This window comes from Gobio gobio (assembly GCF_949357685.1).
Source record: "Gobio gobio genome assembly, chromosome: 20".
In the NCBI taxonomy this organism is placed as follows: domain Eukaryota; kingdom Metazoa; phylum Chordata; class Actinopteri; order Cypriniformes; family Gobionidae; genus Gobio; species Gobio gobio.
The window spans coordinates 6,673,679-6,692,215 of record NC_137113.1 but is presented as its reverse complement, the minus strand read 5'-3'; the positions used below and the strand labels follow the sequence as shown (position 1 = coordinate 6,692,215).

General features: G+C 39.4%; 1 protein-coding gene across 2 annotated transcripts in view; it reads left to right on the top strand.

Annotated features, from left to right (window-relative positions):
• adam12a (ADAM metallopeptidase domain 12a) overlaps positions 1–18,537 on the top strand; it is a 173,656-nt gene that overhangs the window by 129,378 nt on the left and 25,741 nt on the right. For both annotated transcript variants that reach the window (XM_079846048.1, XM_079846049.1), the window contains 4 exons: positions 13,560–13,737; positions 16,336–16,425; positions 16,641–16,836; positions 16,959–17,067. In XM_079846048.1, coding sequence (XP_079702174.1) covers positions 13,560–13,737; positions 16,336–16,425; positions 16,641–16,836; positions 16,959–17,067 — 573 coding nt within the window. The remainder of the gene's footprint in view (positions 1–13,559; positions 13,738–16,335; positions 16,426–16,640; positions 16,837–16,958; positions 17,068–18,537) is intronic.

Here is an 18,537-nt window from a genome sequence, read left to right as displayed (position 1 = left end):
CACGACACCCATTTCAGTGGTATCTGTCAGGTAGTAGAGACATTTAATGTGGTACTCCAAAGAATTCACTTGTAGCAGTTTTGTGTCTGTAATAGCAGTTGTCTTGTTTAATTCTAGGGAAGTAAATCACACGTTTCCAGGCCATGTTACATTTTCTCAGGAGGCAGGTGGTCGTGCAGCGGCCAACTCAATCCCGGCATTCTCTAGTGTGTATCAATTCATCTGCATGAGTGTTTTAGCTGGACTGCGTTCTGCGAGAGTGACCTGGCCTGCACCCATTGTAAACCCGCAACACAATGCTCGATTATAAAGAGGTGTCGTGAAGAACCTGGCCCTGGTGGCCAGACGAGAAAAACAGATCTCATCCAGAAGTAGAAAGTCAGACAGAAAATAAGAAACGTATTTGTCAGTTTTGTTCCACCTGCCTTCAGCACCTTTTACAAATGAGAGTCTGGAATGGAACAATTAAGATGGATATTTCTTCCATTACAGCACATTAGTCTGAGTCTCCTCTTTCATAGATCAAAGCGTAAATGAATTTAACATCACAGCAGGTGCTCGTTTAGGAGCTTCACATTTATATAATTGCATTAATTAAGACATGAGTGCTGAAAAATCCCTCCGAGATCTGAAGCAGATCCTTCATTCCCACAGGTTTGATGAATCTAATCTCAAGTAGCCAGACTTTATTTGCACAACGTGGGGTCAGAGGCTTATTCTGAAGAAGGCACGAAGAGACTGTTTGACTGACAGCTCAAGCCATTAATGTTATGTTTTGGAGCAGATATGAAATTAATGGACTGGTTCCTTGCAGGTTATGAGTGTGAGTTTGAACTGAATTGGCCAAAGATCATAGGAACTTCTCTAAGATTATTTTAGGGGCTTTCGCACCAGGTAGTTCTAGGAACTTAAGGCCCATTTTCACCGAAATTACCCGGAACAATTTGTCCCAGGAACCTTTTTTCCCCCAGACCTGTTGCTGTCTGCGTTTCCATCGCGGTCTAAAGTACCGTGAAGATTAGTCCGGTGAAGTAGGACTGCGCGCCACTTTACAGTTCCCACTGGATTTCGTCCTTTGCAAATAAATTTAATAAAGCCCGTTGTCTCGTCGTCGGCCCATCGGTCGTATTATTTTTCTCCATTGTTGATTCGAATAGCAAACAACTCTTACTGCACGCACCGCGTTCATCAAATCATTTAACTTTTTATTTCAAATGGCTGGGGAGTGGATGGAGTAGCTTTCACAAATAGCCCTTTCAGATTTATTCACCCGCCTCATGTCATTCCAAACAATAAAAAAACCAATGGGGTCCAATGTTTTTTTTGGACCTCAACGTCCTTCAAAATATATTTTGTGATCAACAGAAGAAAGGCATGCAGGTTTATGCTGCGTTCACACCTAACGCGAATAGAGCGTCTGGCGCAAGTGATTTCAATGTTAAGTCAATGGAAAGGCACGTTGACGCGCGTCTGGAGGTTGAATGACGCGAATTGGACGTCTTGTGCGATACGCGCGTTACACGCGAGTGGTGCTTTTGTGCATTCACGCATTTGAAGTGAATTCGTGTCTGACGCCCGAGTTGAAAAATTTGAACTTTGGCGTCAATTCGCGCCGCGTTAACCAATCAGGAACCTGCTTGCTGCTGTCACGTGGTAAAGTGACGTGATGAGAAACCCTGCATAATTTAAAAATACTACTATTGTGTCACAAAATGTAGTTTTCAGACTTTTTCAGGTGAGAATGTAGTTGTTTAAAGCTCAAATCTGTGGTTTATTTATAAAGAGATCGCCTATTTAAAAAAAATAATCTTGTGTTTTTGGAGTTGTGAGATCCAGGCGATCACCGGGCACTCAGCGCTCATTAACCCCGGCGAGAGCAGCCTTTCCTCGGCCAGTTCTTCTGACGTTTGCCGCTGGCTCTGATGTCCTGTAGTGGTTCGTCTTGTGTGGATCTAACGAGCGATCTTTGGTGTCATGAATCTATAATTTGTTGTCTGCCAAATCGTTTTGACTGAGGCCAAAGAGAAGTTTCATAACTTTATTTTTTAAGGATATTTAAAAATACATGCAGTGAAGATTATGTAGGAGTTGCCTGGACCCCATTTGTGTGGCTATTAATGCTTAATATATATTGTTAATGAAAATGAAAAGAGGCAGAGTGGTGTTTAATTACATATTTCTCCTGGAGCACCTTGAACACGCGTCTATTTTGCTTTAAAGACTCGATTTCTACGCGCGTCCAATTCGCCGCGAATGGATTCAAAATGTTCACGCGTCAAACTAGACGCGGTAGACACAATTTTGACGCTCTATTCGCGTTTGGTGTGAACGCAGCATTAGAATGACATGAATGTGAGTAAATGAACAGAGCTTTTATTTTGGGTGAGCTATCCCGTTAAATATTGCATCAACACTTTTTGTGATATAGTGTAACAGAAGGACTCTGGTATGCGTCTCTCCATTGTGCCCACATACACACACACAGGTTCTGTGGCTCCTAACGCTGCTATATTTGTTCCTGTCTCTATAGAGTCTTTGGAAGCTCCTCGTACCCTCCTAGAGAACAAACCCCACTCCCAGTGAGATGCTCTGTGCCCGTGGCACTGCTATTACCGGCACCTCCATTGTGTGGCCGCCTGTTGAGCCGAATCCAGAGGAGGTGTTTTGAGAGCTTAGACACACTCGAGTCACTGTGGCTTATCGCTGAGCGCTGATCTCTGGGTTGGCATCAGGAGGCAAGAGGAAGCATCTGCTTATCTCTCATCCTCCCGCAGGCTTATGCCACCCTGGCACCGGGCGTCGTGTGTACAGTTGGTCCAGCGAGCATGGGGGCCGATGCTAGCCAGATTTCCGTGCTTGCGTTTGCCTCGTGGTCTTAGTACGTGTGCCAGGAATGAAGCGAACATCACTCGTCTCTTCCACAGTATTCAGCCACTCTGCTGCATACTAATGGCCACAGCAAAGCCAACTGGATTGTGAACTGAGTGCTGGTCTATGCTGAAAAGATAAGCTGTAGATCTGTGGAAGTAGGAGGTAAACGCTGCCCAGCTCTTTGTATGATGGTTGGCAAAGTTTGAGCTATGAAACTGCATTTATTAAACACTTGTTACACGTTCAGTTTAAAGTGAAATGACAATGCTGTCATCATTTGGTCATTGAACCACAAGACAGCGCCCTGGCAACCGCTCACTTCATCCTATAGTGTTGGGGCACATGCTTTTTTTCTCCAGAATTGTAAAACTCTAGTGATACTTTGCAGGTTTTACAACTCAGTGTGAATTGCCATGCTGGTCTACCTGCTGGTTTTCTGCTGGTCTACCTGCTAAACTGACACAGACAGGGATTGGTGACAAGTATTAGTATTTTCAATAATGATGTTGTGTCTATAATATTTATCTTAAATATATTTTATTGTTTTATTTGATTTACTATATTATTTATATTGTATTATTATTTTATTATTTAGGAGGACAATTCATATAAATTCAGAGTTATTATAACTATATATTTTGATTTACATTTATATATTCAGGCTTATAAATATATATTCAGATTTGTATTCAGATTTACATTTATATAATCACGATTTACATACAATTATTTCCTGTTTGGCCCACCCAATATTGTATATATATGCTAGTGCTCAAGTGGGGGAAAGTAGTAGGCAGGTTTAGATTTTCAGTGGATGGAGTCACTATTCCATCCATTACTGAGCAGTCAGTCAAGAGCCTCTGTAAGCTCTTTGACTGTCGCCTTAAAGATTGTGTCTCCATCCAGAAAACCAGGAAAGCGCTTGAGTCCTGTCTTAGCAAGGTGGACAAATCAGGTCTTCTTGGGAAGTTTAAGGACTGGATTTACCAGCATTATATCCTGCCCCTGATCTTGTGACCCCTGCTGGTGTACAAATTGCCAACTGTTGAGGCCTGGAGAGAAAGATCAGCAGCTACAGTGCCTGCGAAGATGGCTTGGTTTACCTCGCAGTCTGAGCAGTGCTGCTTTGTATGGCATCAGCAAGGTCCTGCAACTCCCGATCAGCAGCCTTGCTGAAGAGTTCAGGGTGTCAAGAACACGGGAAGCATGGCAGTACAAAGAGTCTAGGGATCCAAAGGTGGCAGCAGCTGGCATACAGGTGCAAACAGGCAGGAAATGGAGTGCAGAAAAATTGCTGGAGGCGGCTGAGTCACGGCTAATGCTGCGTTCACACCAAACGCGAATAGAGCGTCAAAATCGCGTCTACCGCATCTAGTTGGACCCTTGAACATTTTGAATCCATTCGCGCATCCACAGCAAATTGGACGCGCGTATAAATTGAGCGTTTGAAGCAAAATAGATGCGCGTTCAAGGCGCTCCAGGAGAAATATGTCATAAAATACCACTCTGCCTCTTTTCATTTTCATTAAAAATATATATTAAACATTAATAGCCACACAAATGTGGTCCAGGTAACTCCTACATTATCTTCACTGCATGTATATTTAAATATCCTAAAAAAATAAAGTTATGAAACTTCTCTTTGCCCTCAGTCAAAACAATTTGGCAGACAACAAATTATAGATTCATGACACCAAAGATCGGCCGTTAGATCCACACAAGATGCACCACTACAGGACATCAGAGCCAGCGGCAGACGTCAGAAGTACTGGCCGAGGAAAGGCTGCTCTCGCCGGGGTTAATGAGCGCTGAGTGCCCGGTGATCGCCTGGATCTCACAACTCCAAAAACACAAGATAATTTTTTTTAAATAGGCGATCTCTTTATAAATAAACCACATTTGAGCTTTAAACAACTACATTCTCATCTGAAAAAGTCTTAAAACTACATTTTGTGACACATTAGTAGTATTTTTAAATGATGCAGGGTTTCTCATTACGTCACTCTACCACGTGACATCAGCGAGCAGGCTACTGATTGGTTAACGCGGTTAATTGACGCCAAAGTTCAGATTTTTCAACTCGGGCGTCAGACGCAAATTCGCTTCAAACGCGTGAATGCACAAAAAGCACCATTCACGCAAGACCCTCAATTTGCGTCCAATTCGCGTGAACTGGATGTGCGAATGAGGCGGAATCGCGTCCATCGCACCGTACAAAACTTTAGGTCCTCGTGAGCGGTCGATATGCGTCCACGATGCATGCTTTTTCTGAGCCCGCACTGGTGTGAGCTCCCCAGCAGACTTCTTCCCAACTTTCAAAGCAGTATTTCACGAAAGTGCGGACTTGTAGGAAGATCACAAGTGTTTAGGGTGCCATTTGGGACAGGGCCTTTGTCCATACCGTCTACGACGTCCTACCAAGTCCAGCAAACCTCCACGTCTGGGGCAAAAGCGAGACACCTTCCTGTCCCCTCTGTTCAGGGAGGGGATACCTGGAACACCTCCTTAGCAGCTGCCCAAAAGCTCTTGGAGATGGGTGCTACCGCTAGCGCCATTGCCAGGTGCTTAAGGCAGTTGCTAAGAGCATAACCATAAATTCCACCACAAACCAAGGGCCGCCCAGTTTCTCAGAGCCAGAGAGAAGGCCCATCCACAACCGATAGCCAAGTCTGGCCTCTTCAACACTGACTGGCAATTGGAGGTGGATCTTGGTAGACGGCTGAAGATACCAACCACAATAATATCCACACAGCTTCGTCCAGACCATGATCGTCCATGATCATTGTGTTGATTCTACCAAGCAATTGATCTTGCTGGAGCTCACTGTGCCTTGGGAAGAGCGCATGGATGAGGCCAATGAGAGGAAGCGCGCCAAGTACCAGTAGCTAGAGCTAGAGTGTAGGAGGCAGGGCTGGCAAACGCATTGTGAGCCTCTGGAGGTGGGCTGCAGAGGATTTGCAGGGCGATCACTCTGCAAAGTGTTTACACTACTAATAATCACCAGGGAGGCAAAGAGAAAGGAGAAGCCAGAGCCGAAGCCGCAGAGAAATGCAAAACCGTGGGAAAATGTCTGATCAACTCCGGCCGGGTCGCCTGGCCGAAGGTGTCTGATGTTGAAAGACCCAAAACACCCAATGACCCCAGGATACATCACTGAAGATGTGTGCCAGCGCATCTGCATATATATATATATATATATATATATATATATATATATATATATATATATATATATATATATATATATATATATATATATATATATATATATATATATATATATATATATTATATATAATTATATTATACATACATAATTTTTACTAGCATGCAAATTCATTTTATATATGACACATGAATGAAAAAATACTAGTTATATTTCAAGTGTCTCAAAACATTTGAAAAGACAAACGTTTATTAAAAACTATGTATCTTTTCCCTAAATGTTTTACATTTATTTAAATACATTTTAATTATTTTACAAGATTATCCATATTCCGAAATTGTTATTAAATGATTGCATTTTAGGCCTTTTAAATGTTGCAAATGATGTCTTTCAAATATCATGTTAATTGAATACAGTTACCCATTTTTGATTTCATAGCATAGTGTTTCTGCAATATTGTCTTTGATATGGTCAAATACAGTTAAAGTACAGTAAGTGTATCAGCAACTTTTAGTAAATATCATCCAGCATGATTTACAGTGCTTGCTAGGGGGGTAAATTAGGGAAGTCGTATTTGTTAAGCTAATTGAAAAAGCCTGTATCCAAAGCATATGTTGGAAAACAAACAGATGGTATTTATATAATGTTAATTTGTAAAAAAAAAAAAAAAAATTCAACACAAGCAAATATGAATAATTTCATACAGTCATATCCTATGATGTGCTCTGTGAGAGGTCTTTTGCTGGCTGATGTTTGACGACCCGGACGGATTACCCCAGTTCTTGTGTTTGACAACATTGCCAGATGTTTCTCGCCGCAGCCTCGTCACACACTTCACAATCACATCAGAGCCAATCAAACCACCTGTGCCAAACAATTTCAATAATTCAAGAGCTATTACAGAACACAAACTCATCACACTTACACAGGACTCAAGCAATCTTCAACATCGAGAAGAAAAACAAGCAACAACAGGCGTGTTTTGAGTTTTCCGTCTGAGGAACACGCATTAAAGTTTCCAGTCTGTGCTTCATCTTTGTTGATGTGTGTGACCGTTTAAAGAAGTAATATTCAACAGCAGTGCGGTCTGAAGATGATATCCGGCTGTGTTTGTGTTCATGTAAATGCATCCTGTGATTGTGGTCGGTCTCTGAAATGTGTCTTAAGGCTGCATTTATTTGATCAAAAATACAGTAAAACTGTTACATTGTAATTTAAAATAACTTTTAATTATATTATGAAATGTAATTTATTCCTGTGATCAAAGCTGAGTTTTCAGCATCATTACTCCAGTCTTCAGTGTCCTTCGGAAGTTATTCTAATATGATGACTGGCTGCTCAGGAAACATTTTTTAAGTATTAGCAATATTAAAAACAGTGATTTTTCTTTACCATGGAAACATTACTTTAATTTATTTTCGAGGGCTCCTGGGCGTCACCAGGTTTCATATTACAAATTTTATTTGAACTACTTCGTAATCAAAATCTTTTCTAATCTTGACAAAACATATCAGAAAGGTCTGAGTCTCAAGGTTTCATAATTGGAATATTTTGTGATAGAAGTGACTTGTTGGTTTGTTTTTGAAGACCATAAAAGTGCATTTATCCATCATATAACTGCTCCACACGGCTTCGGGGGGTTAATAAAGGCCCCAGTGATGCGCTTGTGTAATATTTAAAACTTTATAGACTAAAATAACTAGCTTCCGGCGGTCAGCGGTAGCCAGTCGACTTGCGCTAAAAGAGTAACCCCTGGCGTGATGTACAGGAGCATTGCAAGCTTTGAAGCCTCTCGAGGATAGTGCTGGGCAACAACCTCAAGCCCCTCTTCTCTTATATCGAAATCCTCCGCCATTTCATAACCTGTGTTTTGTTTTGCTCTATCCTCTGTGCTTCTGAATTCAACAATACACATCCGTCAAGGGTCAAGGCCAAGGGTTACTCTTTCACCGTAAGTCGACTTGCGTACCGCTGACCACCGGAAGCTAGTTATTTTAGTCTATAAAGTTTTAAATATGGATATTTTTCTTACACAAATGCATCACTTCACTTCAGAAGGCCTTTATTAACCCCCCGGAGCCGTGTGGAGCAGTTATATGATGGATAGATGCACTTTCATGGACTTCAAAAACAAACCAACAATTCACTGCCATTATAAAGCCTGGAAGAGCCAGGACATTTTTAATATAACTCTGATTTATTTTGTCTAAAAGAAGAATGTCTTATACACCTAGGATGACTTGAGGGTGAGTAAATCATGGGCTAATTTTCATTTTTGGGTGAATTACCCATTTAAATTTGTTACAGGAGAATGCATCAAGAAATGTCAATGGAATGTGGGTGACAAACCTCACAATAGAACATCATTTTTTGCGATATCAACTTCAAATTTGGAACACAACTTGGTCAGATATATGGCTTGGATTTTATACAAATTTTAGAGTAAAAATAATTTTGTAAAATGTATATTTTAGATAAAATAAAAATGTTTAGTACAATACATTTGATTTACAGTAAATTTAAACTTCCATAACTTTTCATACTTTCATTTTTTTAAGTGCTTTCACTTCAGCAATAATCTGCTGAGTGTCTTCTTTAAAACAAGACCAAACATGGGTCTATATTCCAAAGCATTCTTGAATTAAAACCATTCAAGTTTGGATAGTGCACTGTCTATTCTCAAAAAGGGGGGGGACAGTTAAGGTGTTCAATTTAAATTTTTCGTGGGTTTGAGCTTTTTGTAAAATTCATATAAAGGAAATAAATCTTTATTGTGATATTTGGCTTAGCATGCACTGCAAATAACTTTAGTTACATATAAGTAATAATAAATAGGATGTAAGAACATCTATGAAGGTCCGGGTGTTTAAAACTCAACCTCCAGTTCTGCAGCATATGTTGTATGTCTACCAATCAAACTGATTTAATCCGTTAGGATGTTTATCGGTTATTCAGTGTGTTAATGAAACCGGCCGACTGCAATGATTCACTTCAGATCCTGCAATCACCATCACTAAATCTTCCTAAAGACCCTCACTGATCACAGATGGGTTTCACGATCATGAGCTCATCAGTCCAGCATCATAATATGTGCCATATGCTTCTCGCCGGGAGCTCTCGCGTCGCTGTCAGTCAGAAATGAGGGTTGTAATTTCTCTGCGAGTCTCTGGCTGTGAGTTAGGTTGTTTATAAATTCAAGATTTCATCATGTAGACGCTGCGGCTAAACATTGTGTTACGCTCCGTAGGGGAGCATTAATATTCTGAGTGGATTTGTGGGCAATTTCTACTGTGTGTGTGTGTGTGTGTGTGTGTGTGTGTGTGTGTGTGTGTGTGTGTGTGTGTGTGTGTGTGTGTGTGTGTGATGGCAGTGAAATCCTCACCACCATCCGTGGAAGTGTTTCTGTTGGTGTTACTTAAGACCTTATGCGCCAGAGAAACAAGCTCGCTGTCATATGTCTGTTTGTGTTTGGACTTTCTGTTTGCATTCTGATTCGTTCATGTGCTCCTTTGTTCAGTTTCCCGCCTTTGTTACCATGATTACCTTCATTATTAATTCATTCAGTTTAGCTGTGTTTGCTCGTTACCTTGTTTGTGTTCCTATAAAAGTTCTTCATTTTCAGACACTCCTTGTCCGTTCACCGTCTTAGTTAGTGTGTGTTGCTACCTGATGGTCTGTTTGCTTGAAGTACCATTAAAACTCATCACTAATGGTTTTAATGGTCATTTTGGCCTCATTTTTTTTCGTCGTCTGTGTCTGCCTTCCTGCAACCACGTGACACTCGCAGCATCTTTAGAAGTTCTCTATATTTCTATGGCATCGCTGGCAAAGAGTAATTAGTGGTGAAGTGGATTTACTTATTGTAGAGATAAAGGGGACCTATTATGCAAAATTCGAACCTAAATGTGTGTTGGCAGTGTGCACACAACCGCCCTATAATGGTAAAAATCCACCCACTCCTCTTTCCTTAATCCCCATAAATCATAAGCAGTGTCTCAGAACAAGCCGTTTGCAGATTCTAGCAGTGTGATGTCAAATTGCACAGGCCCCGCCCTAGACTGCTGACAGACTCTGTTTATCTCCTCACCAGAGCATTTAACAGCAGCATTCAAGTAAGAAATGTGTTCTTATTAAAGTGATTTTCTGTTTTTCTTTTGTTGTTTGATTCATATTAATAGCATAGCAGTAGGTAGCCCTAGTGTATATTAAACTGATGTCACGTTAATACACAGATCTAATATATACACATGCGATTTCTTTACTTGCTGTTTATGTTCACAGACATAACCGACTGTTTATGTGAACTGTGTTTTTGACATTACAGTTTATGCTCAATAAGAGTGAAAGAGAAGTTGGTTTAATATTCACGGGACGTGACGTCTGACATTCAGCTTTCTTTGCGCATGCTTCGGGTGTGTGCGCTCAGAAAACCAGACGTTTAGACTGATATGGCTTTAAAACACATGCAGATAATAAACGTTCATGATGATGAAGAACTGCAATGTCACATGTGCGATGTTTTAGTTTTTGGCAGAGTATCAGAGGCACGAGCTGTAAAGGCTCCGCCCTCTTCTGGATAGGGGGTGGGGAGCAGCAGCTCATTTGCATTTAAAGATACATGCACAAAAACAGCATTCCACTCAAAAATGGGCATTTTCAACATGGTATAATAAATGATCTATGGGGAATTTTGAGCTAAAACTTCCCAGACACATTCTGGGGACACCTGAGACTTATATTACATCTAGTAAAAAGGGGTATAATAGGTCCTCTAAACGTAATAATAGGTAATCTTAAAGTCATAAAGAAAGTTATTATTGACATTTGTTATGACATCCACAATGCTCATTGTAATATTTGAAGTGGATGTCATAACAAATGTCAGTAGACCGGGAAGTGATTCATTCATAAATCCGTAAGATCTTACCTTCATGCTGTGGAAATACAAACTGGAAGACAGAACACGAGTGTAGCGCTGAAAATGGGCAGGGCTACATAAGGTCTATAGTTTTAAGTCCAGATTTACTAAACATGGCAAATTACTGTGAGAGACCAATGCAATCTACCAAGAGCAGCGCAAATTAGCGTCTGGTTTAAGACATGCTTTATGGGCGGTAAATACCAGTAAATTGACCAGCCCAGCTTGCATGATTAATTTAAATCCTCTCCTCCCATACATTTTGCGTCTAAAAGGGAAACTCCTACAAATGCATATGCAATAAGGTCAGCCGCAAAAATAACCCTGTCCACGCTTTTTCGATGTAATTTATTCACTGCGTGCCTTTAGTAAATCCTGACTAGTTTTTTAACGCCATAAGTTGCTTTGCATTGGCGCAAGCTGTTAGTAAATCTGTCCCTTAGTATATTATATATTTAGGGTTTTTAGCATGTTGTGGGTGATTGAGTTAGTTATCTGAGTGCTTTTTCGTGGGTGGTTGATAGGGTGTTTTCTAGGTTGTGGCAAGGTGGCTGCTAAAGTTTTACCTAGTTGTAACGGTGATATTTGCACTCGCAAACACTACAAATGAGAACCAGTCTATTAGAATCTTGTGTTTTTTTGATAATTCAGTCCGAATGAAGCTAAACTAGCCCATGTGTAATATGAAGTGTTTGTGCGCACACACACTTCCCACTGCCTCCAATTTACAGCTCCGAGAATCTGGGCAATACAGTCAGTGTGAATATTTCTTTTGTTTTTTGTTACTGGCCTGGGACTCATAAATATCTCTTATCTCTTACTGTTCTCTATAGCTTATTTCTGCCACAGAATAAAAAATAAAAAAGGTAACTGCAACTTTTTATCTCACAATTCTGACTTTTTTTTCTCAGTTTTGCTTGATATAAAGTCACAATTGCGAGTTGTAAAGTCATAGTTACGTGATATAAATGACTCTGAGTTTAAATCTCGCAATTCTGACTATATAAAATGCAATTGCGACTTTATATCTTACAATTCTGAGAAGAAAAGTCAGAAGATAAAAAGCGTAGATAAAAAGTTGCAATTAACTTTTAAAGGTGCTCTGCCACACAAAACCGTTTTTACTTGTATTTTTTGAAATATGTGTTTGTGTTATGTCGTGAATGTGAAAATGAATTGCTACCTCCTCTGTCAGCTCTAGCCACTGAAAAGAAATAAGCTGAGAAATCAGGCCGATTACAAAAGCTGGTCAGTCTGACGTGGTGGTGCCTGACCTCATTACTATTCATGAGCTCGCCCAGTTGAGACCGCGCCCACAGAATTGGTCTAGCTCAGTTACAGTTTTCGGGATTACCGGCGGACAATACATTACCCCACTTATTATACGGCTACTTGCCAAAACGATTCGGCGTCTTTTAAAAATGATTTTGCTACCTTTTCATGGCTTCCGCTGGCAAAATAAATAGTTTGCCACACATATAGAACTTGACAGTTTCAGGTGTTGCGTGGCAACGTCTTACTAGCTTAGACTTTCATTTTCAACGAAATTCCATTGCAATAAGCGAACTGACTTCTTGCGGAATAATATGAAAGACGTGAATCAAAAGCACAAAACCTGTTGCCATTGACAGCGGTCATTATATACTTTGCAGTGGTAATTATATAGATTTAACAGACCTCTGAACGTTTAGAAGGCCCATTGATGTGAATGGAACTTTCTGCAGCACTCTGAAGAGCTGTGTAATAAGCTATAAGAACATGGTGTAATTATCATTTCAAATGGCAAAAATTGCACATAAATTACCATTCAGACACATCCATGGCTAAACGAGCTGGTTGCCATTCTTGTGGCACTCTTGTGGTCTCCTCTTCAGATTCAGGGTCATATTTATAAATGGCAATATACCTGAAGTCATTTCTGCAGCGATTCCAGACGATAGGAAACAAAGTTCCTCTACTTGTTGCGCTGGGTAAAGGATGATGATAGCCAGGCTCTCATTGTCTAGTTTAACCCCTTCAAGCGGGACTCGAACCCGGGTCCGCCGGCATGAGATTTGGACGCTCTAACAAGGAGGCTAAAGGCTGCAATCTCTAGCGTCAGTCGCTAGAGCGTCTTTTGAGATCAGAGGAGTGAGGTTTACTCGCATAGCAACTACTAGCTGGCCTCCGTTAAACTAGCTATTAGCCAATCAGAGTCAAGCAGCTTAGCTCATTGAAATATTAATGAGAACTGGCGTGAATCGAGTCTTCCTACAGGCTTTCTATACCACTCTAGAATGGCTTGAAACAAAGTAACCAAGGCATTTCCACACAAAAAAATGCTACAGAGTTCATGGTAGAACTTCCGACATTACCACACAAGTAATGAAATACGTGTGGCAGGGCACCTTTAAAATTTTTTATTCTGTGGCGTAAACAAGCTTCCATAGTTCTCTCCTCTGGGACTCCTTTCATTGGTCCTCATGCCAATCAGCACTTACAGGATGATGTCATTTCCTTGGCACGAGTTCTACTGGCTGATTGGTCCATTTATGTGTGCATATGGTGAATATGTCACAAAATTGAACAGTCAAATCATCACTGAAGTCATTTTTCTTCTTTCAGGTACCCTTTCCCTACAGTCTTCAGTACATGCAGTAAGAAGGATCTAGCCGCAAGCTTGGAGAAAGGTGTGGGCATGTGTCTGTTCAACATGCCGGAGGTGAAAGTGCTCTACGGAGGCCAGAAATGTGGAAACGGATACGTCGAGGAGGGAGAGCAGTGCGATTGTGGAGATCTAGAGGTACGTTTGTGTTTAAAAACATTTTTTATTCAGATTTGTTTCCCACAAGTGCCGCATTTGTGCTGCGATTTTCACACTCTCCAGTGAGTTGTGCCTCATTAGCAGTCGCTTCTCGAAATCTGCGGCAAGCGAAATGAACAGTTTCTGCAGCTGAGTGTTTTCTGCAATCGTGCTGTGAGAAGAAGCACAAGATGTGGTTTGGGAATGAGACGCATCTGTCACGCCGGACCGGGAGCTTTTGAGAGGACCGCAGAGAAAAGCCTGTGTTTGTGTCAGAACGCTTCAGGTGTTTCCTCTGGGTTTAAATCTGTTCATTGATGTCTTTGCTGAAATGTTGCTGGCAGTGCAGTACGCGTAGCAGAGACATAACAATGTTCTGTGCATCCGTCAACAATGCTCATGTTAAATTTATGTCACATGAATTTCCACACAGCTAGCAGTCAGAAAGAAGCAGCTGGGACATTATTTAAGTACTTGAAAGACTTGTACACATATGCAAATGTGCTTGAGTTAGGAAAAAAATTGGGAATTTTGGTGCCCAATCTAGTCAAGTCACATTTATTTTTATAGCGCTTTATACAATACTGATTGTTTCAAAGCAGCTTCACAGTAATAAATCTAGAGAAAAATTGGTTTATGGCCAGAAAAACTGGACCAGGATGCTGTTATCAAAACATGATTTCTGTTTGACTAAACTGATTGTGAAAAACTAGATCTTTTGTTATAGTCGATCACTGTCAGAAGAAATGATACCTTTAGGTGTACAACAGCTTGTCACTGGTCGTCTTGGTGCTGTATCTACCCCTAAAGGTGCAAATTAGTATCGAATAACATGAACTGATTATATGAATTTATTAACTCTTTCCCTGCCATGGACGGAATTTTCCAGCAATACATGTTTTCACTGTTATACTGTAGGGGGTGCTATTACACAGTCTAAAAAGGGTACAGAACCGCTCGAAACACAGGGGAAAAAAGCAGAAACATATGGTAAAAGTATTGCACATTGTAGTCTTTGGCTGCGCTTCTACCTCAGGAACTTTCCTCATGATCTAGGGACTTTGGGGTGGTACTCTGTGTGTTTCGACCACAGGGACAAGGGTCTAAATGACGTTCCGGGTAAAAATGACCCCCTCAGAAAGTCCCTGTTCACGAGGTAGTACTTTGTCAAAGTTCAGGAACTTTTGGGGGTGGGACTTGGGCGCTGAAAATGCTGATTGGTTGACTTTACGCAGCATTTTATTTCTCAACCACAATTTTTAAAAGTCTGTTGCGGTGTGTGCAGTAAGAGTTGTTTGCTATTCGAATCAACAATGGAGTTTAAAAAATGGCAGCGGCTATTTACACTCAGTGAAAATAGCATCTTTTCTTAGCAATAGATGATATTTAAACTAAGTAAGCAAATAGCTATAGATGCTTTTTACTAAGTGAAAATAGAAATATATTCTATTTACACCATATAAAAGTAGCAGTTCTTTGCAATATGTGTAAATATAGTAATTAGATGTTATTTATACTTTATTTTGATACATATTATTTGCACCTCAGTATTGTTGTACATTAACAGGATGCAATAATAATAGAGTGTAAATGCGCGCTGCACTTTTCAAATATTTTTCCTTTCCGATCTGATATGTGATGGGAAAAGGAAGTACAGCGAGTTCGGCAAAAGCCGAATTCGAACGTCAGGTCGAATTGCGTCAAAACGTAGTGCCACGCACCTCACCCCTACACTATCACGACTGACCGATACCAATGGCATGTTCCCGGCTTTACAGAATTAACCTGCGCTTGGAATGGAAAAGTCTTACCGTTACTTGCAGCCTGATGGATGGGTTCTCTCCCGCGTTAATGCAAGTTTTTAAAAGTCCTTTTTATAGAATTTTGCATCGCTGCTGTTTATCTATCACACAACGGCAAATTATAGGCTAAGTAAAGAGGTAAACACACTTCATGAACACACAGGCGCGAGGCGCACGACATGCATGAGACAGCCTGACACCTAATTGCATAACACAGCTGTCAATCAAACTCATCAAGCATTATGCAAAAACCATAGACTGTAAAAAAACACATTTTATTTATTTCAGTATTTGAGATGTTATAATAATTTTGTAATTATGTTAAAATTATATTTAAACAACTGTTATTTAACAACTGTTATTATATTTATATAATAAACTGGGGGGGCCTAGTCATCATAGTGGGCGGGCCTGTGCTACGCCCCTGACCAACTTTATAAAGTTTTGGTTCAGTAAGATATTTTTTTGTTTTTGAAGTCTTCTACTCACCAAGGCTGCTTTCATTTGATCAAAATGCTGTAAAAACAGTAATATTGTGAAATTACACAATTACACAGTTACAACTTACAACTTGTTTCTTTGTGAATATATGTAAAAATGTAATTAATTTCAATGATGAAAGTTGAATTTTCAGCATCATTACTCCAGTCTTCAGTGTCACGTGATCCTTCAGAAATCAATCTATGATGATTTGCTGCTGAAGAAAACACGATTTCTTGATTATTATCAATGTTGAAAACAGTTTTCTTTTCTTGGTGAGGAATGGTTTTGAACTGATGAATCTGTGTGTCTGTAGGAGTGTCTGAATCCCTGCTGTAATGCCAGCACATGCACACTGAAGGAGGAGGCCGTGTGTGCGCACGGACAGTGCTGTGAAAACTGTCAGGTGACTCGTGATGTCCATCATATTTCACATTATTTGTTCTCATTATGAATATTAGTGCACGTTATCCTAAAGCAATACTGCGCTGACGAATCATTCACAGTAAGGCCAGGAACGTTAAGAAATTGAGATAAAAGTATTAAAGTAAACAGTCAATGTGATGTTGACTGAAAGGACTCAGTTCATATTAATGCATCATGATGTGTTTGTCTGTGTAGCTGAAGCCTGCAGGGACTCCGTGCCGTGAATCCAGTAACTCCTGTGACCTGCCGGAGTTTTGCACAGGCGCCGACCCTCAGTGCCCTGCTAATGTCTACCTGCACGACGGACACACCTGCCAGGGTGTAGACGGGCACTGTTACAACGGCATCTGCCAAACACACGAGCAGCAGTGCATCACACTCTGGGGACAGGGTGAGTACAGCGCCACCTGCTGGCCTGGAGGAGCCACTACTGCATCCGCCTGCACCTGATCTGTGCTCAGTTCATACGCATCCTGTCAAATCCTTTCTGTGATAAATGTGTGTGTTTGGCAGGTGCAAAACCAGCTCCAGGAATCTGTTTCGAGAGAGTCAACTCGGCGGGAGATCCGTATGGAAACTGTGGAAAAGACGCAAAGGGGTCATTTGCCAAATGTGAAGCACGGTAGGAGAGAATATCAACTCTGAGTTCAGTATTGCTGGAGCAATATTTTAGTGTGTATATATAGGAGTAATAAGTATAAATTGTTAATAGAAATAATAATAATAATAATAATAATAATAATAATAATAAATATAGAAATAATAAAATACAAAACATATTTTACAAAATAAAAAAGATTTTATAAAAAAATCTATTTAAACATTTATTTGAATGGAAAAAAATTGCTGAAAAAATGGTAAGAGATTAATTTTATTTGATGACAAAAATTATAAAAAATAAATAAAAATAAAACTTTGAGTTCAGTATTGACGGAGCAATATTTGAGTTTAAATACAGAAATAATAAATATTAATTATTAATAATAAAATCATAATAAATATAGAAATAATAAAATACAAAACATATTTTACAAAATAAAAAATTATAATAAATATAGAAATAATAAAATACAAAACATATTTTACAAAAATTTTTTTTTTTTAATTAAAAATTTTAATTGATGACAAACAATAAATAATAATAAAAAATAATAATAATAATAATAAAAAAAAAAAAAAAAAAAAATTTTTATTATAATATCTCATATCTGGTCAGGGTTTGTCTTATTTGTATTGGGGCAATATTTGTTTATTTTTCTTTTTTTTATTACAGAAATTCATACAATTTATTAATAATTAAAATATTTGTTTACCAACTGTGGTTTCATATTTTTGTATGTCAAACCAGTGGTTTCATATTTTTGTATGTTAATTTTTATATTTTTTAGCTGTTTTATAATTGTTTAGATTTATAGGTATTTAGATAATAGGTATAATAGATTCCTATGTGAAAACTTATTTCATATTTTGTGCAAACATGCCCTGCTATTGGGCACAAAATTACAATAGCTTTTTTGAAGCCAAGACTTGTGGTTTGTGTAATGTACTTTTAAAAAATAAACTAAAATTTGTATATATTTACTTGCATAAAAAGTGTGACAACTAGCCCCGGTCTTCCACAAACGGCAGTGTGAAGATGACATCACCACAAGTACACCAAGTACATGAGGGAGTTTTTGCTTTTTGATTTGCTGTGAAAGTAATGATTGTATATTTCCGTATATTTTTGGAAGAATGTGGCTTTTAGTGAGTTGACTTCAGGACGACAGAAAATGAAAAGAGCCTTCAAATCCTCTGAGGCCTTTGAGTGTTTATTTAGCAAAGGTGTTTTTCTCTTAAAATTGCTTTTTAGATTCAAATTAAATTTTAAATGTATTTCTCTCATCAGTTTCTTCTCGTCCTGTCCTTTATTGACTGACTGTCTCGTACAAACACAATAAGACCGATCCACTGAGAAATCAAACGCTACAGCCAGACAAATAACAACACAAGCCTTTAAAAGTGGAAGAGAACAGAGGCCTATTGAAAATGTCACAGTTTTCTGCATATGCAGGTAACACCTGACATACATTCTGCTTTAATTGACTGCTTT